This window comes from Papio anubis, chromosome 7 (assembly GCF_008728515.1).
Source record: "Papio anubis isolate 15944 chromosome 7, Panubis1.0, whole genome shotgun sequence".
Classification (NCBI taxonomy): domain Eukaryota; kingdom Metazoa; phylum Chordata; class Mammalia; order Primates; family Cercopithecidae; genus Papio; species Papio anubis.
The window spans coordinates 55,907,963-55,935,492 of NC_044982.1; the positions used below are offsets into that span (position 1 = coordinate 55,907,963).

Consider the following 27,530-nt stretch of genomic DNA (forward strand, 5'->3'; position numbering starts at 1 on the left):
GCTTCTAGGATATCACTAGATTGGTTTTCCATAGCAAGTTAAAATTTAAATATGTCCAAAACTGATCCCCCATCTATATCCCTCTCCCCTCCACAGCATGTGTGCTTCCTCCTATGTTTGTCATCTCAGTAAATGGGACCACTCTCTACCCAATTGTGCAATCCAGAACAGGAATTAAGACTTGCTATTTCTTTATGTTTCACAGATAGTTTACCAGTTCCTAGTGGAGACAAGCTTGGACTACAGTATGGCACTGGAAATAGAAGGAAGTGCATGGATTTGGCTTATATGTTTAAGCTGTCAGGATTTGCTGATATATCAGACATGACGAGTGTGAAGGAAAGAAAAAATGACCTGGGTTTTGGGCTTAAGTGAGTGTGGGTGGAGGCAGTAAACTTGATTTAGATTGGGAATATGTGGGAATGAAAAAGTTTGTGGAGAGGGATAATCGAGTGTTCTGTGTTAGACACCATTAATGTTAAGATGCCTGTCAGGTTTCCATGGATGTAGGAATCTGGAGCAAAGTGAGGAGAGATGTGCCCGGGAGATAGATGGTCAGCTACATAGGTGAATGTTAGATAAAGAAAAGCTGCAGTTCCGTGATCAGTTCTGGTAAGTGAGAGAAGAGGGGGTAACAAAGAGGCTGAGGGACTATTGAAAGTTCAAAGCAAGAGGAAAGGAATAGTTCTTATGAAGAGTGGAAAATAAAACCTGTCGGAGAAGTTGTAGTTTGAGATTTGTGTTGATTTGAAAATAAGACCAGTTAGCATGATTTTATAATTTTTTTCTGGTAACTCATAGCTATTTGATGCCAGTGTGGAATTAGTGGATAATTGGGATTAATCGGGATTAGGATTTTGCCAGGCTAGTACAATAGAGGGAAGAGGAAGTTTACTCCTTATAGGTAAGGGAGGATGTATGGAATTGAGAGAAATAATTGATGGTCATGGAGAAATGCATTGGCAAATTGATGAGGTGGGAGAATGGCTGGAATGGGAGGACTAGAATAAGTGAGCTGAAAGGATAGGAGGTAGTGATTAGGAAGGAAGTATAATGTTTGTTAGGTCAGAGAATGAAAAGTCAAAGTAGTTCCAGATACTGAAGTCACTAAGAGTGGTAGAGGCACAAGAGAAGGGATAGAGAGGAAACTGTGAACCAGGGGTCATAAAATCTTAAAGGAATAAGGATGACTGGCTAGGCACAATGGCCCACGCCTGTAATCCCAGCACTTTGGGAGGCCGAGGCGGGCAGATCAGGAGGTCAGGAGATCGAGACTATCCTGGCCAACATGGTGAAACCTCGTCTCTACTAAAAATACAAAAATTAGCCTGGCATGGCAGCGTGTGCCTGTAGTCCCAGCTACTCGGGAGGCTGAAGCAAGAGAATTGCTTGAACCTGGGAGGCAGAGGCTGCAGTGAGCCAAGATTGCACCACTGTACTCCAGCCTGGGCAACAGAGTGAGACTCCATCTCAAAAAAAAAAAAAAAAAAAAAAAAAGAGTATATGATAGCTATGGGAAGGTAGGGGGTGATACGTTCTGTCCTGAGCATCAAAGGAATCTTAACTTTCACCATTCCCTCTTTATACCTTTATATTCCCTTAATACAGGATAGTTTTGTTCCTTTAAACTGCCCATGTTTTCTCGTCTTTACACCTTTGCCTGGAATTTTGCCATCCATAATCTCTTACCCACCATTCCTCCCAGGAAAGTCTTCCATTAGGTCTCAGTTTAAATTTGCTTTCTCCTGGAAACTTTTTCTTCAGTCTAGTTTGACTGGGCTCAGAATCCTCCAAGGTTGACTTGTATCATCTTTGAGAGCATTTTTCACACTTTGTGGTATTTACTCTTCCCTTCTCTGTCTTTCTCACTGATAAAAGCTTTCAGAAGACAGGAACTGTTTTTGTTTCATTACATTCCTAGTATTAACATAGTACCTGGCACGTAGTTAAGTATTAAGTAATGTTTGTTGAATAAATGAACCAGTTAAAAACAGTGTTTCGGCCGGGACTAGTGGCTCATGCCTGTAATCCCGGCACTTTGGGAGGATGAGGTGGGTAGATCACTTGAGGTCAGGAATTCAAGACCATCTTGGCCAATGTGATGATACCCTGTCTCTGCTAAAAATACAAAAAAAAAATTAGCCAGACCTGGTGGTGCGTGCCTTAGTCCTGGCTACTCAGGAGGCTGAGGCACAAGAATTGCTTGAGCCTGGGAGGTGGAGGCTGCAGTGAGCTGAGATCACACCACTGCGCTCCAGCCTGGATGACAGAGCAAGACTCGGCCTCAAAAAAAAGAAAAACGAAACAAAACAATAACAGAAAAAGCAATGTTCCATAAAGTATTGGGTATAGAGGTTTTACAGCCTATGACATAATTGACATTTCACTTTTATTGTGAATGAATCAGTTTTGTATTTTTCAAACCTTGTGTGTTCCTTCTTTTGTATTGTAGATCATGTTCTTGAATCTGGAATACATAATTACGACTCTGAGAAGCAGTCACTGGCCACTGGAGATAGCTTGTTAAAAATATTGAGATGTCTGGATTTTCTGATGTTATGTTATAGAAAAAAGGGGCATATTTAAAACTGAAGCCCACAGTTGGCTTAATGGAAGAGTTTTGTGACCCTAAGAATATGATGGAAGAAAGTTATATGGGGTAGGATGAGAAGAACAGTGAAGTAGAATACAGGAGCTTTTTCATTTTTCTTCATAATGTTGGTCTTGATTGCCATAGCTTTTAGATGGCTGTCTTTACTTGCCAGTTTTTTGTTTTGTTTTGTTTTGTTTTAGCCCCAGTTTATAAAAAATTGCCTTTCAACTTCATGAATACTAGGATGTATTACTATGTATTGAGTCATATCTTCCAATTCTATGTTGAAACCTTGTAGGTAAAATGTTTAGACTTTTCCTCGTTTTTAGTTTTCATTAAAAATTTTACAGCATGTAGAAAAGTTCATAGTTTACAAAACTGGCAATTGCATAATATTAATGAAGTAGAAATGGCTTAATTAACATCTTTCAAATTTTTTGTTTGTTTGTTTTGTTTAAGTGGAAATCCATAGGTAACTTTTAACTACTAGTAAGACTGAAGACTGGAGGGCTTGAGTTGAAATACTTCTTTAGTAGTAAATTGACTTGGAAATACGAATTAAGAGATGAAAATGAAATACATTAGCAATGTGAATAGAAAATTAATTTAATTGGAATGATTCTATTGTGGATTTTATAGTGATATTGATCCTATTTATTGTGAGTTTATCTTTTCTACCTAATAATTTCAGTTCCTGATTAATAAGAGTTAAATAAGACCTGTAACTGTACTATGTTTTACTAGATTTCTAGGTGTTTAGTATATCTCAAGTCTGAGTATTAGTGTATACCAAAACCCTACTAACATGAATAGGAATCAAAAATATAGTCAGATCTTTTTTGTGTAGTTGCCGTGGGACTCCAGTTAGTTCCTTTTGTAAATATAATGCAAGATCTTTCAATTCTTGTGTGTTAAAGTTAAAAACAAAAATAATTGAGAGTATCATGTTTAACTTGTTGGAAAGAAATGTTGGATTTCAAAAACTGGCACTCCAAAACTCTTTTGGATTATAGCGTGAATTTGTATAGTTAAATTTCTGAAAGCTCTCTTTAGTAAATTGAATCTGTAAGGTCTCTGTTTAGAAGATCTCTTTTTCTGAAAGCCTCTTTGCCTTTCATTATAAAAGAGCCTGGTACTGCTTTCTGTTTTAAAAATCCAGCTGGAAAATTACAGAGTACAAACATTTGCCCATCAGTTCTTCACTTAGAGAAAACAGAAATGTGTCTTCAAAATGGAGGCTGACATTTAAGTATTTATTCCTATCAGTGGGAGCTGTAGTTTGTATTTTTTGCTTTTTACTTCTGTAACTACATATAATATAACTTGGCTTCTGCGTAGTGTAACTGTAAAACACCATCTTTATTTTATGTCATTTTGTGATTGTTGTTCAAATCCTCCAATGATCTGTTTCTTTCTGAGCCCCTCAGAGTCTCTAAAAAAATCAAGGTATCCTTGCCTCTTCTTTTTGGCTCTATTAAATTGAAATGTGATATAAATGGGTTGATTCTAATAATAAAAATTGGCTCATAATTGTGTCTGAAAATGTATTCTTTTAAAAAATAATTTATCTTTAAATTAATAGGCTTCATTTTTTACTGCACATTTACAGAGTAATAGAACACATAGTACATAGAATTACATTTAGCCAACCCCTGAATTCCTGCATACAGTTTTGTCTTTTGTTAATATCTGGCATTAGTGTGGTACATTTGTTATAATTATTGAACCAATATTGATATTTTATTAACTATAGTTCATAGTTCATAGTTTACATAAAGATTCACATTTTGTGTCGTATAGTTTTATGGGTTTTGACAAATACATAATGACATGTGTCTATCATTACCATTTCATACAGAATATTTTCACTCTCCTAAAAATCCCCTGTGCTTCACCTATTTGTTTCTTTCCTGCCTCCACTAAACCCCTGACAACCATTGCTTTTTACTGTCTCTGTAGTTTTGCCTTTTTCGGAATGTCATATAGTTGGAATCATACACTTTGTAAGCCTCCTTAGACTGGCTTCTTTCTCTTAACAGTATGCAGTTAGGATTCTTCCATATTTTTTTGTGGTTTCCATTTTTTTATTATTAAATTTAATTTTTAAAAATTGACAAATAATTGTCCTTATTTATGGGTGATTCATAGTGACTCATAGTGACGTTTTGATACATAAAATTTGTAATGATCAGAGAAATTAGCAAATCTATAGTCTCAAACATTTATCCTTTCTTTGTGTTGAGAACATTTGGTATTTTCCTAGCTATTTGAAACTATGTGTAATATATTATTGTTAACTATAGCTATCCTGTAGTAGTGGTATAGAGCACTAAAATTTATTCTTCCTATCTAGCTATTGTTTTGTATCCTTTAACAAATTTCTCCCTATCTCTCCCTTTCCCTACCCTTCTCAGCTTCTAGTATTCTCTGTTCTACTTTTTACTTTTATGAGATTAACTTTTTTTAGCTTCCACATGTGAGTGAGAACATGTGATGGTTAACTTTCTGTTCCTGGCTAATTTCACTTAACATAATATCCCCCAGTTCCATCCGTGTTTCCTCAAATGACAGCATTTCATTCTTTTTTATGGCTAAATAGTATTCCATTTTTGTGGACATATATATATTATGTATATTATATATATATAATCACATTTTCTTTATTCATTGTTGTTGGATACCCAGGTTCATTCTGTGTCTTGGCTGTCATGAATAGTGCTCCAATAAACATTCCACTGTATGGATTTACCACAGTTTGTTTATGCATTCACCTATTGAAGGACGTCTTGATTGCTTCCAGTTTTGGATGACTGTGAATAAAGACTGCTTTAAACACTTACGTATAGGTTTTTGTGTGGACATAACTTTTCAGCTCAGTTGAGTACATGCCAAGGAGTGGGGTTTCTGGCTGGCTCATAAGGTAAGACTATGTTTAGCTTTGTGAGAAACTGCCAAACTATCAAGGTTTGTGTTCTGTCCATATGTGTTCTGAAGACTCAACCTAATTAACAGTTTGGAAGGATATGCTCTAAACCATTAACAATAGTTATTTTGGGAGATGAGATTGGGATGGAGGGGTAGTGTCATCTTTTACTGATTTGTTATATATTGTTTTAATTTTTCTACCACAAAACCTTACTTTTGTAGTAATTTTTTACAAATAATTTTCTTCAAAATACTTTAATTCATAATATGACTCAACATAAGTGAAAAAAGTAAGACTATTTAAAACAGTATATTGTCAGTTTCATAGCATTTTCTAGTTGAAGATTTTAATTTTTTTAAGAGAGCAGTAACCTTCCTACAACCATGATTGTCTATTCAACAAATTTGTAGAGCATCTACCATGTGGCACAGCTTTCAAAGGATCATGCTTAGAGCTAAGATGACAACACACTTAATCCAGCCTTAGGATACCAGGGAGACTTCCTAGAGGAGGTGATAACTAAACTGAATCCTGAAGGACAAGTCAGAGTTAACCAGGCTAAATGGGGAGGGAGGCGGGGAAAGGAGAACGTAGCAGAATGAGGACAGTTTTCAGACCTGAGACTGAGCTATTCACTTCTGATTAATCTGACTAAAATCAGAATTAGTTGTTCCAAACTCTCAGAGAAGCATATTAGATCTTTTCATGTTGTTGACTCTTGTTTAATAATTGGCAACCAAGAAGAATGGAGTCATTTTCTTATGGTTTCTGAAAGTAAGTGGCAGTGAATGGCAGAATGCATTGCCCAAATGCCCGTTTTTTGCTTGGAATAATGAATTGCCTGAAGATATTTTGTTGTTGGAAATGTATTAGCATCAGTCATGTCATATGAGTTGAACATTGTATTCCTTACCTGAAATGTATAACCTTGAGTTTTTCAACCATCACAATTTGCGAGTGTACTTTTGTAACTTTCTTGTTCCTTTGTGGTACTTATACTTAAATCTTTCTTCTCAATTTGTAAACTTACACTATATGTCCAAAGATGTTTTTCTGTTTTCTATAGGATTCCAGTGAAAATTTTAAATGAAAAAACAATGTAAATGATCACTTAGGTGGATAGGGAAAGAGGGAAAACCAGGGTGCTGACATTTAGGCATAGAAGTGGCTATTATGTTTGCTAGATTATGACATCAGTGACTTAAAAGAAGAGTTCGTTGAATATGTTTTTTTTTTTTTTAGATTCCAATTCTTTACGATGGATTTTAAGCATGTTAAGGCTGCTCTTTTATTCGGTAATTTTTTTCAGAATGTTTAGAATACTACTGTTTTCCTTGGATCAAATTTTAACTCTCAGGTTATTTCTTTAAGACATTAAATGTGTAGTAGTTCACCTTCTGTTACATTGAAAATTATCACGGAGAAATTTAATGTGAAAGAGGACTAGTATATTGCTTTGTTGATCTGTTTTCAATATTTTGTTAGTCTGTTTCAACAGAAGTTACCACTGTTGCTGATCTGTTAAATATTACACAATTAATACTTTTCTCTAGTATCTGTTGCATTTAAAAATGAAATAGAGAATTCTCGAATTCTGAAAAGGAGGGGTAAAATATTGTCATCAGAATACACTTGGATTCTAACTCTTTTTTTTTTATACTTTAAGTTCTAGGGTACATGTGCACAGCGTGCAGGTTTGATACATAGGTATACATGTGCCATGTTGGTTTGCTGCACCCATTAACTCATCATTTACATTAGGTATTTCTCCTAATGCTATCCCTCCCCCTGCCCCCCACCCCACGACAGGCCCCCACGTATGATGTTCCCTGCCCTGTGTCCAAGTGTTCTCATTGTTCAAGTCCCACCTGTGAGTGAGAACATGCGGGGTTTGGTTTTCTGTTCTTGTGATAGTTTGCTCAGAATGATGGTTTCCAGCTTCATCCATGTCCCTGCAAAGGACATGAACTCATCCTTTTTTATGGCTACATAGTATTCCATGGTGTATATACATCACATTTTCTTAATCCAGTCTATCACTGATGGACATTTGGGTTGGTTCCAAGTGTTTGCTATTGTAAATAGTGCCGCAATAAACATACGTGTGCATGTGTCTTTATAGTAGCATGACTTACAATCCTTTGGGTATATACCCAGTAATGGGATCACTGGGTCAAATGGTATTTCTAGTGCTGGATCCTTGAGGAATTGCCACACTGTCTTCCACAATAGTTGAACTAATTTACAGTCCCACCAACAGTGTAAAAGTGTTTCTGTTTCTCCACATCCTCTCCAGCATCTGTTCTTGCCTGGCTTTATATATATATATATATATATATATACACACTTTAAGTTCTAGGATACATGTGTACAACGTGCAGATTTGTTACATATGTATACATGTGCCATGTTGGTGTGCTACACCATTAACTCATTTACATTAGGTATATCTCCTAATGCTATCCCTCTCCCCTCCCCCCACCCCACGACAGGCCCCTGTGTGTGATGTTCCCCATCCTGTGTCCAAGTGTTCTTGTTGTTCAGTTCCCACCTATGAGTGAGAACATGCAGTGTTTGGTTTTCTGTCCTTGCGATAGTTTGCTCCGAATGATGGTTTTCAGCTTCATCCATCTCCCTACAAAGGACGTGAACTCATCCTTTTTTATGGCTGCATAGTATTCCATGGTGTATATGTGCCACATTTTCTTGATCCAGTCTATCATTGATGGACATTTGGGTTGGTTCCAAGTGTTTGCTATTGTGAATAGTGCCGCAGTAAACATACATGTGCATGTGTCTTTATAGCAGCATGATTTATAATCCTTTGAGATGGAGGTATGGAGGAAGATCTACCAAGGAAATGGAAAACAAAAAAAAGCAGGGGTTGCAATCCTAGTCTCTGATAAAACAGACTTTAAACTGACAAAGATCAAAAGAGACAAAGAAGGCCATTACATAATGGTAAAGGGATCAATTCAACAAGAAGAGCTAACTATCCTAAATATAAATATATATGCACCCAATACAGGAGCACCTAGTTTCATAAAGCAAGTCCTTAGAGACCTACAGAGAGACTTATACTCCCACACAATAATAATGGGAGACTTGAACAGCCCACCATCAACATTAGACAGATCGAGACAGAAAGTTAACAAGGATATCCAGGAACTGAACTCAGCTCTGCATCCAAGCGGACCTAATAGACATCTACAGAACTCTCCACCCCAAATCAACAGAGTATACATTCTTCTTAGCACCACATCGCACTTACTCCAAAATTGACCACATAGTTGGAAGTAAAGCACTCCTCAGCAAATGTAAAAGAACAGAAATTATAACAAACTGTCTCTCAGACCACAGTGCAATCAAACTAGAGCTCAGGATTAAGAAACTCACTCAAAACCGCTCAGCTACATGGAAACTGAACAGCCTCCTCCTGAATGACTACTGGGTACATGACGAGATGAAGACAGAAATAAAGATGTTCTTGGAAACCAATGAGAACAAAGACACAACGTACCAGAATCTCTGGGACACATTTAAAGCAGTGTGTAGAGGGAAATTTACAGCACTAAATGCCCACAAGAGAAGGCAGGAAAGATCTAAAATTGGCACCCTAACATCACAATTAAAAGAACTAGAGAAGCAAGAGCAAACACATTCAAAAGGTAGCAGAAGGCAAGAAATAACTAAGATCAGAGTAGAACTAAAGCAGGTAGAGACACAAAAAATCAGTGAATCTAGGAGCTGGTTTTTTGAAAATATCAACAAAATTGGATTCCAACTCTTGACTCACCCCTGCCAGCAGGATGTCCTTGAGCAAGTCAACTTTACTAAACTAAGTCTTTTTGTATTTAAATTAATAGAATTAAGTAAAGTATATGAAAGTTCCTGCAAACTGTAAAGCATTACAAACATAATTGTCATCATTATTATGGAATTTGTCTTCTAACACACATTTTATGATTTACTGAACAAGATTCCCAGGAAGTCAATTATCATTGCTTGTTCTGGCCATATTTTTTTTATACCTGAGTCTCACTGGCATGTGAATTGGCCGAGAGGTGGACAGGCTAAATCTATGTGCACATATCCTTTTATGACCCAAGGGACATTTTAGGAACTAGAAGAAGACCTGAGGCTAACAGACAATTCTTATGTCCAATGGCAGAAAGGGGAGAGGGTAGGAAGGGTGTGAGGCTTCTGGCTGACCGTTGCTCCCCTTTTTGTAAATGTGTTCATGGTTAGGAGAGAAGTAACTATAACTATGAAAGAGAAGAGTTAAAATGCCTGCTCTTCTTTCCTGAAACCCCTTCTTACCCAGTTCACTAGATTTAATGAGGAAAATGTGAACTTATCACAAAGTAGTTGCAACTTCTGCTGTTGAAAATTCTTTTCTTGCCAGGCCTGGTGGTTCACTGTAATCCCAGCACTGCAGGAAGCCAAGGTGGGCGAATTACTTGAACCCAGGGGTTTGAGACCAGCCTGGGCAACATGGCAAAACCCCTCTCTACAAAAAATACAACAGTTAGCTGAATGTAGTGGCAGATGTCTGTAGTCTCAGCCACTTGGGAGGCTGAGGTGGGAGGATCACTTGAGCCCAGGAGGCAGAGGTTGCAGTGAGCCAAGATCCTGCTGCTGCACTCCATCCTTGGTGACAGAAGTGAGACCCTGTCTCAAAACAACAAAAAACAAATAAACAAAAAATAGATTCTTTTATTTTTCTTTCTGTTTGTGTCTTTTCCTCTGTATATCTCTCCCCCATTCTATTCTTTATCTCACCCTCTGTGTGTCATTTTTAAAAGGATCTCTTTGAAGGCACTCTTCCCTATTTTATCATTCTTCTATTCCTTTCCCTTTTTCTCTTCTTTCCTCTGATAATTTGACATATTTAATTTGGCAAATTAGTGTAACTATACTTTTCTATTTTATCATGTCTTTTTCTTGTTTTTTCTGCCATTTGAAAGTTGATATTCAAATCTAATATAATAAATGAAAAAGGTCATAAATTAGTAAATTCCATTTCCACATATGATATACCACTGAGTACGATGAAAATGAGCACTCATATTAACAAAGAGAATATAGTGATAAAATGCTTTTAGACTATTTGATGGTATGTGTTCATATTCACAACCTTTGACCTAGTAATATCGTATCTTAGAATCCATTTAAAACAAGTATGTCTTAAATAATGAAAAGACTATATATAACATCCTTTATGTCCAGCAATAAAGGACGATTATTATATGGACTATGTTGTAATCATTTAATTTTTACCTACAGTAAGTCTTGGCAGATGTGGATTTGACATCCGAGGTCGATGACAATATAAATTTACACAGTGTTTTAGAGCAATATGGTAACATACCCATTATAAGTCCACATACCTTTAGATCTCACAATTGTATGTCTAGGTTGCCTTCCTTATAAGCTGATCTATGGTAAAATATTTGTAGTGATAGTCATTGTAGTGCTAATTATAGTAAGTTTGTTGACTTTTTGTTAAATAGTAAATAGTTTCTCTTCTAGGCATTTAACTGAAGGAAATAAGGCTATGGATAGATAACAAAGCTAAGATATATTTATCCCTATTTTTATAACTTGCAAATAATATTAAAATTGTAAATGTCCAACAATAGAGGGTTGGTTAAATTATATATCCTATCAGTGGAAAATCAGGCAGCATTCACAATCATGTCGTCGAAGACTATGATGGGGTCATCTTCCATAATGCACATGCGTATACATATGTGTACCAGGAAAGAGATGCATATACACTGAAATGTTCACTGTTTTTCTCTAGGTAGTTAGATACAGATGATTTAAAAAAAAGTTTAATGACCTATGATTATGTTTTCTGATATAAATAAAAGCCATGAGATTTTTAAAATTAAAAATATTAACCCAAGGCTGAAGAAAAGCCTTCGAGGAAGTAGACCAAATTTTAAACAGTAGCTGTTTTTGAGTGGTGGGACTAATGGTAATTTTTAAAACACTTTTGTGTCATATCTATATTTTTCTTTAATGGGAAAATGAGTACGCTCATTTTATTGGAAATATTTTGTTTTTTAGTTTTGATAAAAGTATGGTTGATAAGCAATTAACATAGTACCAAGTAATTTTAAAGTAATTAACAAGCTTTTTAATTAACAAGATTTTTGTTTTCATATTATTTTTAGGCCAGAAATGTACACACAGGAGAGTTGGCTGCAGTAAAAATCATTAAATTGGAGCCTGGTATGTATTAAAACCCTCAAGACAATTTTTGAACAATTTTCTTGTGCAGTTCGTAAATATAGGTCTTAAAACTATTTTCCGTATTTCTTTCCTTGTTTCCCTTCTTCCCAAAAGAAGTCTTTGTATTTTCTATCAGGTCAGTAGAATATCTTCAATTAAATTCCCCTGGAGGTGGTTAGTTAAAGGTGAGTTTGACATGACAGTTTTGTTGCCAAATAAAATTTGACATGTCCACATTCAAAATTGGAAGACACATTGACATTGTTAATTTGCTTTTAAGATGATAGTGAAATATTTGAACTTCAGGTTTAGCTTTTATGAGAATTTGGTTAGGAAAGTATTCAGTGATTTTTTGGGGGTGAATATTTGGTATGATGACATTTGTTTGTCAGCTATTCCCTTTGATTTAGGTTTGTTAATTCTGGTTTTAGCTTAGTGCTTATTTTATTAACACTTCTGTGTGTCAGAAGACTGCTTGTTTCAAAACACACTGAATAATTGGCTTTGAAAATAAAACTGTAATCTTGAAACGGTTTTATGATTTTGGTATCCTAAAAGTTTCTAATGAGTGCAGTAGTACTTTTTGACCAGGTAAGTGAATATTTGGTGATATGTTCGTTTGCTGGTTCATAAACTTAGGCATGTAGGGTAAGTTTACGACCATAATTATGCCAGTTTCTTAGTTTGAGCAGTTAAAATGACTTTGTTTTTGAAACACAGTATTTGAATCATTATACATGTGACTCATTAAAGAGATAATAGTAGTGAAGCAGCATATGCTGGAACACTAAAAATAAGCTTTCAGATATGTCCCAATATCTTTTTTTTCCTGGCAAATAGAAATTGTTATAATAATACTCTTTTAGGATCCTCTTATTAAATGCCACCTAGTAAGTTTAAAATGATCTCCAAAATGTCACTAACACAAATAGGGAATATAACAGAACTATACAAGCATTTGCCTCTCCTGGAAAAGGCACTACAGCAAATATTCAAATTATGTTCAAGGATGGTTATTCAAGTTATGTCCAAGTACTGGCCTGTGCTCTCGGAGAAAACGAAGATATTTATCCCTTTTCCGTCTTAAGCGAGTGCAGTGGGCTTGTTACAGCATAGTTTCACTTATTTGACTTGAGGGAATGGCTTATTTTTTATTAGGTTGATGCATAAGTAATTGCAGTTTTTGCCAACCTAATATAGTTCATTATAATGAATTAATGAGTATATTTTTTACATCCTGCAATTCTGAATTCTCAAGAAACCATATATTAGAACTAACATAAGAAGGCAATTCAGTAAAAAAAGAAAAATATGTGTATGATTACTTAAAATGTGAGGATTAAATGCAAGGATCGTAAGTTAAGACTCCTTTGAAAGGCTGGAATTTCTCACTGCCTTGTTTTGTAAAAGCTACTGATTATTTTATGTTAGACGTAACCCGTGTATTAAGATTGAGTAATATTTCAACTTGTCCCCCAAAAAAGAATAACATGGAAGTTCAGTAAATATTGATGAAGTGATCTTAGTATTTGGCTATTTAAAAATTTTGTTGGTTGCCTATTCTTATGCCTTGCCCCAGTCCTATCAGGTTATTTGTATTTTATTATTGAATTTTAGATGCTGTTTGCACTTTGAGGATAGTGACTCTTTATCATGTATTTTACACTTCCCACAATTTGTCTTCTGTCTTTCACTCTGCTTATACTTTTTTTTCCCGTGTGGAAGTCTTCTTTTTTCTCTCAGACAAATTGGTCAGTCCTCCTTTCTCTATTCCCCATTTCCCTGTATGTAGGCCTTTTCTCCTAGATAACTATAACAATTTTAAACTGTAATTTCTTCCAGTTTTTCCTTTTTTTCTTCCAAAATTTAAATATTTGCTCAATCAGGAACAAGTTTGTTCTAAGGGATGAAGGAGAACTCTCTCTATATATTTTTTCAAATGGCTAAGTTTCCCAATGCCATTACTATAGATTCAGTCTCTTATCCACAGATTTGAAGTGCCTTGGTTGTCATAAACTAAATTTCCCTGTAAGCATAGATTTTGTGTTCTGTTCCAGTGATTTTCTTTTTTCTATTCCTACTTTAATACTATCCTGGTCTTGATTACTATAACTTTTGTTGCATATTATAGTCTTCATTCCTTTTATTTTTCAGATTTTCCTTTCTGTTTGTAAAATTTTTTTCTTCAGGAGAACTTCAAAATCATTTTTATCGAGGAGAAAAAAGGCACATAGATTGATGTAGGATATTTGGCATTTTGACAATAGTAAAGGTTTTTTCTTATTCAGGTCTTTAGGAAAGTTTTTGCCACATCTTCATATTTATGGTATTTATCGCTATTGGGAGAGGCTTCCTTTTTCCCTCTTACACTGTCTAACTGGTTATTATAGATATTTACTTCAGACATTGATTTTATTGGTTATATTTTGTCTCTGGCAGTCTTACAGAATTCATATTTTTCTGGCAGTTTTCAAATGTTTTTCATTGTTTTTGCAACTGTACAGATATATCATATAGAATGTTATTTTGGCCTGGACTTTCACATTGTAGGATAGTGCTTCCAATGTTGTTTACTCATTTAAACGTTAACCCATTTATGCTGGAGTTTGCAGTTTTTTGAATTGCAGACGTGTGAAAAATCAGACCTTGGCGATGAACTTGAGCCATAGGATGTAAGTAACTCTCACATGCTTAGCGTTCCAATAATGGAACACTGGGCATAAATGGGTTCTGACAGAAGTGTTGATCATCTTCCACTAGAGTGATTTTGTCCATTTCTCCTTCCATTTGTGGCACATCTGCTTAATGTATTATATGTGTATCAGTTGACCCATAAAATTCATGTTTACCTTATATTTTCATTTCTTAATAAATATTTATTGAATACCTAATATATGCCAAGCTCTGTTCTAGAGGGTAGGAATGTAGAAGAGAACAAAAAGGCAAAGACCTTGTTCTCATGGAACTTGAATTTCAGTGGGGGAGATAGAATAATGGAATAAATGTATAATGCATTAGTCACTCATATTGGTCAATGGCTTCAGTCTTTCCCTTACTATTGTGACTTGTATCTTTCATCTTTAATCATTCACTCCCTTAATGATCTTTGATACCCTTTTTACCTTGAATATAACTTTATCCAACATTGATATTGCCAACCCTCCTTTCTTTTTGTTTATATTTATGTGGCATACAACAAATGGATAGACCTGGTGTACCTGGGCCTATCATTATACTTTAATCCTTGCTGGGTCATTGATGTTTCTCTTGTAAAAAATTATATTTGACTTTTGTTTTACAACCCAATCTGAATCTTTCTTTTTTTTTAATATGTGAATCTGTCCACTATTATATTGTTTAGAGAGATGTTTAATTTTACTTCTGTTGTTGTTTTTGTTTTTAATATTTTCTTAAATTTAAAAAAAAAATTATGGCTGGGGGTTTCTTTTATTTTTATCGCTGATAATTTGTAAGATACAATTCTGTAGTTTTGTCAGAGAATGACTTGTAAGACCTTGAATAATATACTTACATTTGTGGCTGTTTTAGTTTATCAGTTTAAGAAATAAAACAGTCATCTATTGAATTCTTGGGTTTACAGACTTTGAAATTTGCATATTTATACTCTTCCTGCCTCATCATCCCCCCAATTTTCAACTGTTTGTTGGTTTATTTGGGGATTTTAGCCCAGAAACTTTCTGATTGTACTAGGGTATGAGTATGTATTAGTATGTGTACCTTCTTTTAAGAAATGTAATATTTATAATTTATAAATGCCATGACCAATTATTTAGATTTAGGTTTTTATTTAATAGATTTACTACCCACCGTTGGTCTTTTTATGCCATTTCCTTTGCATTCTCACCTACTTAGTATCAGCTATCAATAGGCTAAATCATATTGTCAAAAAGATTTTCCAGTATTAGGAATATTGTAATTTAAATCCATAAATTGATTATTCTTCTCAAACCTGCTTTTCTTCCCCATTTTCCTAAGCAGTTAACCCATCCAAAAATGTAGGCATTAACCTCAATTTCTCGCTTTTATTTGTGCTCAAGAATCAGTCTGTCAGCAAGTTCCTCAGCTCTACCTCCAAAACACATCCTGAATCCATCTACTTGTCTTTATTACCCATCTCCACCCTTCTAGTGCCTGTTTCCTCACCTACACTTCCCATTCCCCACCATCTATTTTCAAGAAAGCCTCTGGAGTGAACTTTTTAAAACATAAATCATATATCATCGCACTCTTCTGCTTAACACTTCTCTGAAGCCTTCATATCAACTTAGAAAAATACTCAGGTTTTTAGCCTTTTTTATAAAACCCTACATGATCTGCTCTCCCCACTTCTCTGAGCTCATCGTGCATGTTTCTCCCTACTCTACTATGCCTCTGTTTTCTTTTTATTTAAACAGTCCAAGATTAAAACAATTATTCTCTTTTGCCTGAGGTAACTGTTTTTCAAGACCTTTGCTCTGAAGGCTCCTGGTCATTCAGACCTCAGCTTAAATAAATATCATATCCCCAGAGAGGCCAATCCTCTTGTGTCCTATGCAGTGAACTTGTTATTTTAGTTCGTCACATGGGACACATGAGTGCCTGATACTTTTCTTGTTTGTTTATATGTATATATTGTGTTTGTCTCTCTCCTAGAATGTAAGAGCCATGAGAATAGTGATTATCCTCACTGCTATATTTCACCACTTGGGACAGTGTAAGCACATAACGGACACTGCAATAAATATTCTTCCTACAAAAGAATATTGCAGAAGTCTTTCTGTTGCCTTTGAATGAGAATGACAATTTGACTAGGTATAAAATGATTGCATTACATGTTCTTCTCCCTCTACCCTCAAAAAACTCTATAGACATTTTTTTGCCTTGAATATTGTTGGAAAGAACTGTAAGGCCTACCTGATATTTTTCCCCTAGTAGATAACTTGCTGTTACTACTTGATTGTAGCAAAAGCTGGCATTTCTTTCTTTGTCTTCAAAATTAGTAATCTCAACAGAATATAACTTGGTCTCAATAATTTTCTACAGATTTTTCTCCCTGAGACACAATGAGCTGCTTTTTTTCATCTGCAGTTTTGATTTTTTCTCTATTTCAACAAACTTTAAGATTCTTGAATTTTTTTATTTAATTACTTTGGAAAGTAATGAATTTTTAAAGTCTGCCATATCAGTTACTTTTTTTTTTTTTTGGAAACAGGGTCTCTCTCTGTTGCCCTGGGCAGGACTACAGTGGCATGATCTGAGCTCACTGCAACCTCTGCCAACTGGGTTCAGGTGATTCTCGTGCCTCAGCCTCCTGAGTAGCTGGAATTACAGGCGCATGCCACCACACCCAGCTGATTTTTATATTTTTAGTAGAGACAGAGTTTCGCCATGTTGTCCAGGCTGGTCTCGGACTCCTGGCCTCAAGTGATCTGCCCGTCTAGGCCTCCCAAAGTGCTGGGATTACAGGCATGAACCACCACGCCTGGCCCCCAATACTGTTTCTATTCCTTGTTGGTTCCAGTGCTTTTATTAGTTCTATGCAAGTATTATGTCTACACAGCTTTTCCCCCCTTAACTCTACCAGCATTCTGTTTCATTTGGTTGCCTTAATTTACCTGTAATCTTTTTTCCCCTTTCATATCCCTGAGAGTTTGAAGGACTTACTGTCTTAAATTTTCTTTCAAAACAAATTCTTCATATCTTTGGCATCCTGTATTTGTCTTTTTTTTGCCGTGGAATTTTTGTGGAAAATCAGTGGACTTTTAGCATTGTCGGTAAAGCCAAAGTAGATGGTATTTTTCACATTTTTGGAACAGACTTAAGGGAATCTTTAGGTTAAAAATATGATGGTATGCTAATGAATTTTCCCAACATTCAGTTCAGATACTTCAAATAATTTTGGAGACTGCTGTATTTCAAAAATGAGTTCTCAACTGTATTCAGCAGCTTTCAAAAACTTGCACTAAAGCCAGCATAATACAAAAGTGCTTTCTTGTATTGATTTAACAGATGAACTGGTTTAAAATTGTATTTAGACATGAAAAGATAATTATTTGCCAGTATGACTTAGAAAAAACATGTCTAGTAAAACATAAACAAAAATTTTTTTAAGTAAATGAAATTCCAGCTGTAAACTTAACGTGCTTTTCCCTGTGGTGAAAAATAGGATATTAAAGTTTATGGTAATTTTAGAGTCCTAGATTGTATTTACTGACTTGCCCCTGGCAATTTAATTTCATAATGCTGTATTCAAAATTTTACTGAAACAGATGCTTTTGAAGGTCTTCCTAACAGTCAAAAAATGCTACAGTAAGCCTTAGAGTTGAAAATAGGTTAGCAGAGAAAATCGCTTTTATTAATTAGCCACAAAAATATTTGTAAAAGAAAATGAAGTCAGCATTCCTTCCTATGTCTGTATGTTCTTGTTGCTCTTTGTAGATACAGGCAAAATGATTATTTTCAGGAATGATTTAACCATTTCTTTTACATTTTTTTTATAGTAGATAACTTACTAAATAAAGTCACCACCTTACAAATGGTAACATTAAATAGAGTTTGACTTACCAGTGATTAGCATTGAAAATAATACCACCAGTGATACCATTGTGAGTTTTAGTTGCGTTTTCCATCTCTTTGCTTAGACATCCGGAGTGCCCTATAAGACCAGGCAGATAATATGATGGTTCATGCCACTATGTTTTCCTGTCTTTTGTCTGAATTTCAGCCTACCATCTAACTCATTTTACAGATGCTCAGTTTGCTCAACAAGTCTGTAGGTGGCCAACAGCCAGAACAGGAACAAAGTTTGTGGGAAAACTTTTACCATCAGAATCCTACTTTCCCTTCCCTCTCTCCTTCTTCCATTACCCCTCTTTTATGGTGAAACTACAAAATAATATTTTAAGCTTATGAAAATTACAGTTTGTTAAATATTGTCAGCCTTGCTTACAGGGATAGAATTTAATGCATCACTACCCAGGATGATTAATGCAATACCCTTTTGGTTTGTTCCCTTGCTTGTCTTTTAAAATGGCAAATTAGAAATATTTATAAAATAGTTTAGTATTTTTTAATAAGTTAAATGTATTTCTGTAGACAGTTTTCGAAATAAATAGGAATCTTTAAATATCTTTCAATAGATGTTTAAAGCTTTCCTTGGACTTTCAGGGGATACTTTATCCTGTTTCCTGAAAGTATAAGCAGAGAAAGTAGTGTAAATCTTAAAAAGTCAAGAAGTATATGGAGGTTTAAACCAGCCATTTGTTTGCCTTGTGAAAGTTCTTGAAAGAAATCCCAAGGTAGGTTGTTTGGCCAGATAGGACAAGTGTCATCTATTCTGGTTAGGTGGTATGTTCTTTTCAGAATTTCTGTTCAAAAATCTAACAACCTTGATTTTTAAAAATATTCTGTAAAGTAAAATATTTGTACCCTATCTTCACTGTTTGGACAGTTCAAGTCTGAATTAATGGGAAATGTTAATTTGAAGGCACAAATACATGTCCCAAATGTCATTTTATTGGTTTTAAATAATAGATACAGAAAATGAATAAAGGTTAGTGTTGTTTACTAATGTCTTCTGTTTAACATTCTACATTCATTACACTCAATGGAAAAAAAAAAAAGTATTATTATGAACCAAAACAACCATATTCACAAGATTGCCACCATTGTGTCACTATATTTTTCATGGTTGTTTAAAAATTAGCTGATTGAATATTTAGCATTGGATTAATTGATTTTCTGAAAAAGTACTACTAATTTATTCACTGTACAATGAACTACCACTAAAATTAGTTTTCATTTTGATACTTTAACATTATTTCATAAACTTCAGAAATGTATCTAGTACTTACTAGTACAGAAAACTTTTTCCATTGCACATATTAAGAGATCTAATTTTTACATTGTAATTTTGCTGTAAATGATATACAAATTTTTAGGTTACTGCATATTTATTTTAAATACTTGTTTTAAAAGTTATTTATTTCTTTATTTATTTATTTATTTTTGGTCTGGGAGTGGTGGTTCACATCTGTTGTTGTCTCAGCACTTTGGGAGGCTAAGGTGGGAGGATCTTTTGAGCCCAGGAATTTAAGACCAGCCTGGGCAACATGGTAAGACCCTGTCTCTACAAAAATTTTTAAAAATTAGCAGACCATGGCAGCCTCCTTCTGTAGTCCCAGCTACTCAGGACACTGAGGCAGGAGGATTACTTGAGCCCAGGATGTCGAGGCTTCAGTGAACCATGTTCACATCACTGCATTGCACCGTGGGCAATAGAATGAAATCCTGTCTCAAAAAAGAAAGAAATTTATATATATATATATATATATATATATATATATATATATATATTTTCATTTAAACATCCAATTGTAGTGAAATGATTAAATTAGGCTATGCTCACATTTTAATATTTTTTAAATTTCAGTAAAAAACACATAAACTTTACCATCTTAACCATTTTTGTTTTTTTGGTTTTTGTTTTGTATTTTTTTGAGACAAGAGTCTTGTTCTTGGCACCCAAGCTGGAATGCAGTGGCACAATCTCGGCTCGCCGCAACCTCCACCTCCCGGGATCAAGCCATTCCCCTGCCTCAGCCTCCCGAGTACCTGGGATTACAGGCTCCCACCACCACACCTGACTAATTTTTTATATTTTTAGTAGAGACAGGGTTTCACCATGTTGGCCAAGCTGGTCTTGAACTCCTGACCTCAGGTGATCCACCTGCCTCGGCCTCCAAAAGTGCTGGGATTACAGATGTGAACCACCATGCCCAGCTGTCTTTATCATTTTTAAGTGCATCATTTAGGAGTTTTAAGTATATTTACATTGTTGTGAAACAGTTCTCTAGAATTTTTCATCTTGCAAAACTAAAACTCTATATTCACTAAACAACAACTCCTCTTTGCTGCCCCCCCACAGCCACTGGTAACCACCATTCTGTTGGTATCTGTGAATTTGGCTCCTTTAGATACTTCATATAAGTGGAATCATACAGTATTTGTCCTTTTCTGAGTAGCCTATTTCACTTAGTGTAATGTTCTCAAGGTTCATCTATGTTACAGCATATGGCAGGATTTCCTTTTTAAGTCTGGATATTTTTCATATACTACAGTTTTATTCATTCTTCTGTCGATAGACATTCTGTCAAACTGGGTTGCCTCTACCTCTTGGTATTGGAAATAGTGCTGCTATGAACATGGGTGTACAAATCTCTCTTTGAGATCCTATTTTCAGTTCTTTTGGATATAAACCTAAAACCATGATTATTGGGGTCATGTGATAGTTCCACCTTTAACTTGTTGAGAAACTGTTACACTGTTTTCTGTAGCAGTCTCACTGGTTTGCAATATCAACACCAATGTACAAGGGTTCTAGCTTCTCCACATCACCTCTAACCAGTTTTATTTTCTGCTTTTTTTTTTTTTAATTGTAGCCATCCTAATGGATGTGGAGTGATATCTCATTGTGGTTTTATTTTTCTCTGATTAATGATGTTGAGCATGTTTTCATGTGCTTATTGGCTGTTTGCAGGTCATCTTTGGATAAATGTATATTCAAGTCCTTTCCCATTTTTAAAATCAGATTATTTGATTTTTTGTTGTGAGTCGTAGGAGTTCTTTATATATTCTGGGTGTTAAACCCTTCTTAGATACAGGATTTGAAAATATTTTCTCCTATTCCATAGGTTGCCATTTCAACTCTGTTGATTTTGTCCTTTGGTGAACAAAAATTTTTTAATTTCATGTGTAGTCTCATCTGTTTTTTGTTACCTGTGCTTTTGGTGTCATATACAAGAAATAACTGCCAAATCCAATGTCATGAAGCTTTTCTTCTGTGATTTCTTCTAGGAGTTTGATAGTTTGGGGTCTTACAATTATATCTTTAAATCATTTTAAGTTTTGTGTATGGTTTAAGGCAGGGGTCCAACTTCATTCTTTTGCATGTGGATATCCAGTTTCCCCAACACCATTTGTTGAAGAGACTGCCCTCTCCCCATCAAGTAGTCCTGATACCCTTGTTGAAGATCATTTGACCATGTACTACGTGAGGGTTTGTTTCTGGGCTCTCTGTTCTATTCCATTGGTTTTAAATATGTCTGTCTTTATGCCAGTACCCTACTGTTTCTATTAGGGTAGCTTTTAGTAAGTTTTGAAATCAGGAAGCATGAGTCTTCCAACTTTATTCTTCTTTTTCAAAATTGTTTTGGCTATGGAGAGTCTTTTAAATTTTATACAAATTTTAGAATAATTATTTTCTATTTCTGCAAAAAAAAAAAAGTTACCAGAATTTTTCACAGGGATTGTGTAGCTATTTATATCACTTTGGGTAGTATTGACGTCTTAGTAATATTAAATTGGGTTGGGTGCGGTGGCTTACGCTTGTAATCCCAGCACTTTGGGAGGCTGAGGCAGGCGGATCACGAGGTCAGGAGTTTGAGACCAGCCTGGCCAATATGGTGAAACCCGTCTCTACTAAAAATACAAAAATTAGCCCAGTGTGGTGTTGCGTGCCTGTAGTCCTACTCGGGAGGCTGAGGCAGAAGAATCACTTGAACCCCTGGAGACGGAGGTTGCAGTGAGCCAAGATCACGCCACTGCACTCCAGCCTGGGTGACAAAGCGAGAGTGTATCTCAAATAATAATAATAATATAATAATAATAATAATAATATTGGTTTTTAAGAAAAGATATTGGTACTTTAGGACATATTAAATGTAAGGTACTAGCAAGACATTCAGATGGAAATAATAGGTATATAGTCAAAACTGAAGATAAGATAAGGGGCTCTGTGGTTCTCAACTAGTCTCATCCTTACATTGCCAGGGTGTGAAGAATAAAATTTCTCTTCTTTAAGCAAGTACCTTTTTTTTGGAGACAGGCCCTCACTCTGTTCCCCAGTCTGAAGTGCAGTGGTGTGATTATAGCTCACTGCAACGTCAAACTCTTGGGCTCAAGCAGTCCTGCCACCTCAGCCTCCTGAGTAGCTGGGACTACAGGTGCGTGCCACCATGCCTAGCTTATTACTTTGTGAAAACGAAGTCTCTCTATGTTGTCCAGGCTGGTGAGCAACAGGGCTGGAACCTACAAGCCTAAGTTCTCTGAACCTAGTGGATTTTATGCCACATCTCAGTGGAAAGTAATATTATTTTGGCATATCACGCAATTAAAAGAATAAAACCAACTATCCAAATTTCAGATTATTTTTATGAGGCTGATGTAGGCCATCAAAGAATAGCTACATCTATGATAACCATATTTAGCTTACCTACCTCTCAGGATAAGCTACAAAAATATTACCTTTATGTAAGTCTCTTCCGTGGTATAATTTCAGTTCACAGAAGATTTTACTCTCTTTGCATTAAAGTTTCAAATAATATAATAGTGAAGCAGATATATGAAGAATATATCTGAAGCTGGAGTTCAAACATCTGAGTTATTAATAACCTGTGCTTGGGAATTCTTGCTTCCAGCTACAGCTGTGAAAAGTTGTCATTCACTCTCACCAAGATCTCACCTTCCGTGGTAGAAACCTCACATACCTGCTGCTGGGAACACAGTTGCGGGTGGAACTCAGAACTCAAAACTACTACCAAGAGGTAGTAGTTTGTTACTAGTAGTATTAATTCAGCCATATTATTGACTTTTACAGGTCAGTTTAAGAATTTACACACGATTGAGAAGTTAGGCACCATATGTGAAGCTACTCGTGTGAGAAAATCTGTTCTAAATCCCAGACTTAACTGAAGAATTTTTCAGCACAGCTCAGATATAAGGCTTCTGTGCACATTTAAAAGTGAGTAGGTGGGAATCCAAAGAATAACATATTGATATGGTTAGGCTTTGTGTCCCCACCCAAATCTCATCTTGAATTGTAATTCTCAGGTGGTGAAGGAGAGACCTGGTGGGAGGTGATTGGATCATGGGAGTGGTTTCCCCCATGCTGTTCTCATGATAGTGAGTTCTCATGAGATCTGATGGTTTTGTAAGTGTCTGACAGTTCCTGTAACACACACACTCTCTCACCTGCCACGATGTAAGACTTGCCTGCTTCCCCTTCTGCCATGATTGTAAGGCCTCCTGAGCCATGCGGAAGTGTAAGTCAATTAAACCTCTTTTCTTTATAAATTTCCCAGTCTTGGGTAGTTCTGTATAGCAGTGTGAGAAAGGACTAATACACATATATTAACAAAATTATGTGCTGCTTTACTCTTCTTTGCTTTATAATTCATATTTTTTCAAACATGAAAGATGGGCTAGAATTTAGCCCATTTGAGGGAAATCAGCATGCATAAAGAAGTTGTTTTAATGCTATGATGGAAAAGGCTCAGATGGAGAAGTGATATAAAAGAACAAAGCGTTCTGGTTCCCGTGAGTGAACACAGAAAGCAGGGCCTTTCGTCTGCACCTAGATAGGCAGACTTTCTACTGTTACCTCCAGGGCTTACTCACAGCTTCTGCCTAAACTGATAATGAGTAACAGGAGATCATCTTCTATTTTGGATTATCTCCTTCGATCCTCTTTTATTGTCAAACCATTAAGAAGTACATTTTCAGTTGTAACAAGTTGCCATTTGTGCACTTATGTTTAGGGTATATGTGACCATTTATGTAATACACGGTTTCCCAGTTTACAAATAAAAGCTAGATTATCTTTAAAGGTTTTCTGTCAGACATTCATTCAGTTAGAAGATTGTACCCTTGTTTGGCTTCCCTAACCCTTTAAAATTGTTAACATGAAATTCTGTAACTGAACTATCAGTTAATGTTTACATGAATTGACTGTTTAAAAAAATGCTCTAATGATTACAAATAAATGTGGCATATTAATAGTTAAACTAAATATATGTGTGAATTTTTGTTTTGTTTTGTTTTTGAGGCAGAGCCTCGCTCTGTGGCCAGACTGGAGTGCAGTGGTAGCTCTCTGCTCACTGCAACCTCCACCTCCCAGGTTCAAGCAATTCTCCTGCCTTAGCCTCCCGAGTAGCTGGGACCACAGGCACCTGCCACTACACCCAGCTAATTTTTGTATGAAGCTAAATATATGTTTAAACCACATCAGTAGTGATAGGTTCTTTAAAAGCTTTTAATGGCATGGCAAGAATATTTAAAGCTCTATTTTGGTTTTGAACTGGAAAAGTTGAAAGTATAAAGGGAGAAAATATCTCTGACTTGTGTGAAGATTTTGTTTATTTATCTAAGACCTAATTGCTGAGTTTTTCATTCTTGGCCTTGTGTGTTTTTCTAAGATGACTTTGAGTTAGAGCCAGAGTCTGTCTGGACACCACTGAACTTTTTTTTAGTGGGGGGAAGAGAGGCTTACTGTGTTGCCCACTGATTTTAAACTGGAAGTTGCTTTTCAAGTTTGAAGATTACAGGTGCCCACCACCACACCCATCTAATTTTTGTGTTTTTAGTAAAGAGACGGGTTCACCATGTTGGCCAGGCTGGTCTCGAACTCCTGACCTCAAGTGATCCGCCCACCTTGGCCTCCCAAAGTGCTAGAATTACAGGCGTGAGCCACTGTGCCGGGCCTAATGTAGCTTTTTCTAATTAACTTATATGAGTCTGTAATAGACTAATTGTAAAATACAGACCAAAAAGGAAGAAAGCAAAGTTACTTTTGAAATACTTTTTCTGTATACTAAAATAATACATAATCTCCTTTTTCACATAATATAAACCTATTTTCATGTCACAACACACTGTAATATAATTTATTTAACCATTCTTGCATTATTAAACCATACTGTAGTAAACATCTGTCTTTGTACATGTCTCCTTAAGAAAAAAAAACTTGTAAGTGAAATTGTGGGTTTAAAGATTCTGTATATTTTAAAGACTTCTGACTTTATGGAAAGATTCTACCAGTTTGCATTTTCACTGAAGTGTTAAGAATGCCTAATTCCTCATCTCTAATATTTATTGTAAAGTTTTCCTTCCTTCTTTTCATATGTAGAGATTTTGAGTAACATGATAAACAATTTATTTTGTTTTCCAGGAGATGATTTTTCTTTGATTCAACAAGAAATATTTATGGTTAAAGAATGTAAACATTGTAACATCGTTGCCTACTTTGGGAGTTACCTTAGGTAAGAGGGAAAAAAAGCATCATCTCTCTCTGTATTTTATATACTCTTTGCTACTACACTCTCTCCCTTCCATGCAAGTGCTACTGTATATGTATGTTTTTAAACACTGCAAAGTTCTAAATTTTTTAGAGTCTTCCTATTTCTAGGGTTTTCCCCTATTATATATTAATAATGGTACTCCCATTTTTACAGTTGTACCTTATCTGGCAATTTTAATGAAACATTATAAGTGATTACAAGTAAGTGTTTTAACTTATAAAACTGATCATATTCTAAACCACTTAAGTTGGGAACAAAGCTGAAATTAATGTGCTTTTCTGTATATTATAGCAAGATTGCATGGCAGTTTCCTGTTGCACTTTGCAGTCTATCCTGAACCTTGGTGTGCTAAAGAGTGAGAGCCTCAGAGTATTTCAGTGATTGAGGATTACTAGCTAATACAATTTTCTTTCTTTTTCATATTAGTCGGGAAAAACTATGGATTTGTATGGAATACTGTGGTGGCGGATCACTTCAAGACATTTACCATGGTACTGTTAATTTGACTTTACATTTTAAACAGACTTTGGTTTTAATGATTGTTGTTTGATATTTCCAGTTAACCACGGATATTAACAGGTAGACTTACTATTTTGCATGCTTCTGTTCCCGGAGCACTGCATAACAGAAATTGATACTTATTTTTTATTGGTTAGTCAATTAAACTTGCCTGAGCCCGAACTGAGAAATGCAAAAGTATTTATATAATCCAAATTTTACTCTTTAAATATAATCTCTAGGAAAGTGTTTTATCTACAAATGAAACTTCCTAAATTTCCTTGTAAAAAAAAATTGAAATGCAAGGGGTAACTCACAGAAAGGAAGTTACATGTCTGTCTTAATAACTTAATCTGCTAACCAGAAAAACAATTTACTTGTTACTGTAATATTTTTGTATTAATATGTATGTTTTAAAGTTTCGAGTATTTTATTTAGTATTCCTTTAATTTAGGCAGTTTTCTGAGCTGAATTTGACATTACTTTCTAATACTGTTTAGAAAGTTTTAGTTTTGGCTCTACTGTTTAGCTTTTAATTTGTTTTGTTGCTGCTGGCAATTTCTTGAATTTCTAGAATTTATGAGACTAAACGTAGATCCTTATAATTTTTCTTCTCCTTGTTTAACATGGATATGGGATAGTAAAACTCCCATTGCAGCTACTCATTTTATAATTCATTTTGAAGAATTATGTGAAATATTTTTAAAGTTTCTATGCTGAAATCTTTATATTGGAAACCTTATCAAATTTTAGTTATGCAGTTTACAAATGCAGCCACAGTAGATATAAAAACAGAAGTGCTATTTCACTTCAAATAATAGGTTGTAACTACAGAGCTTAGTTTTAAAATGTCAATCAATAGAGCAGTGGTTAAATAAACTACTCTTCAACTTGTAATATGGAATACTGTGTGGCACTTAAAAAGATGAAGTTACTTCGTAATTATTGATCTGGGTATATATCCCTAAGGCTTGTTTTTAAATGGAAAAATTGAATCATGAAAGAGTATGTATAACATACTTGGTCATACTTAGGCTTTTAAAAATTATATTCTTATAAGTATAAATATACAATGTAAATGTATAGCAAAATGAAAGAATACCTACCAGTTGATTAAATCATTACCACAGGAGAGGGA

At 35.2% G+C, this 27,530-nt stretch overlaps 1 protein-coding gene across 7 annotated transcripts in view; it reads left to right on the plus strand.

Annotated features, from left to right (window-relative positions):
• MAP4K5 (mitogen-activated protein kinase kinase kinase kinase 5) overlaps positions 1-27,530 on the plus strand; it is a 107,023-nt gene that overhangs the window by 14,965 nt on the left and 64,528 nt on the right. For 4 of the 7 annotated variants that reach the window (XM_021941197.2, XM_017961156.3, XM_003901777.5 and 1 more), the window contains exons 3-5: positions 11,702-11,759; positions 25,765-25,855; positions 26,321-26,385. In XM_021941197.2, the coding sequence (XP_021796889.2) occupies positions 11,702-11,759; positions 25,765-25,855; positions 26,321-26,385 (214 nt within the window). Of the gene's footprint in view, positions 1-11,701; positions 11,760-11,873; positions 11,945-23,415; positions 23,560-25,764; positions 25,856-26,320; positions 26,386-27,530 lie in introns of those variants that run through there. The other 3 variants (XM_031668123.1, XM_009211516.4, XM_031668124.1) reach the window with 3 other exon arrangements.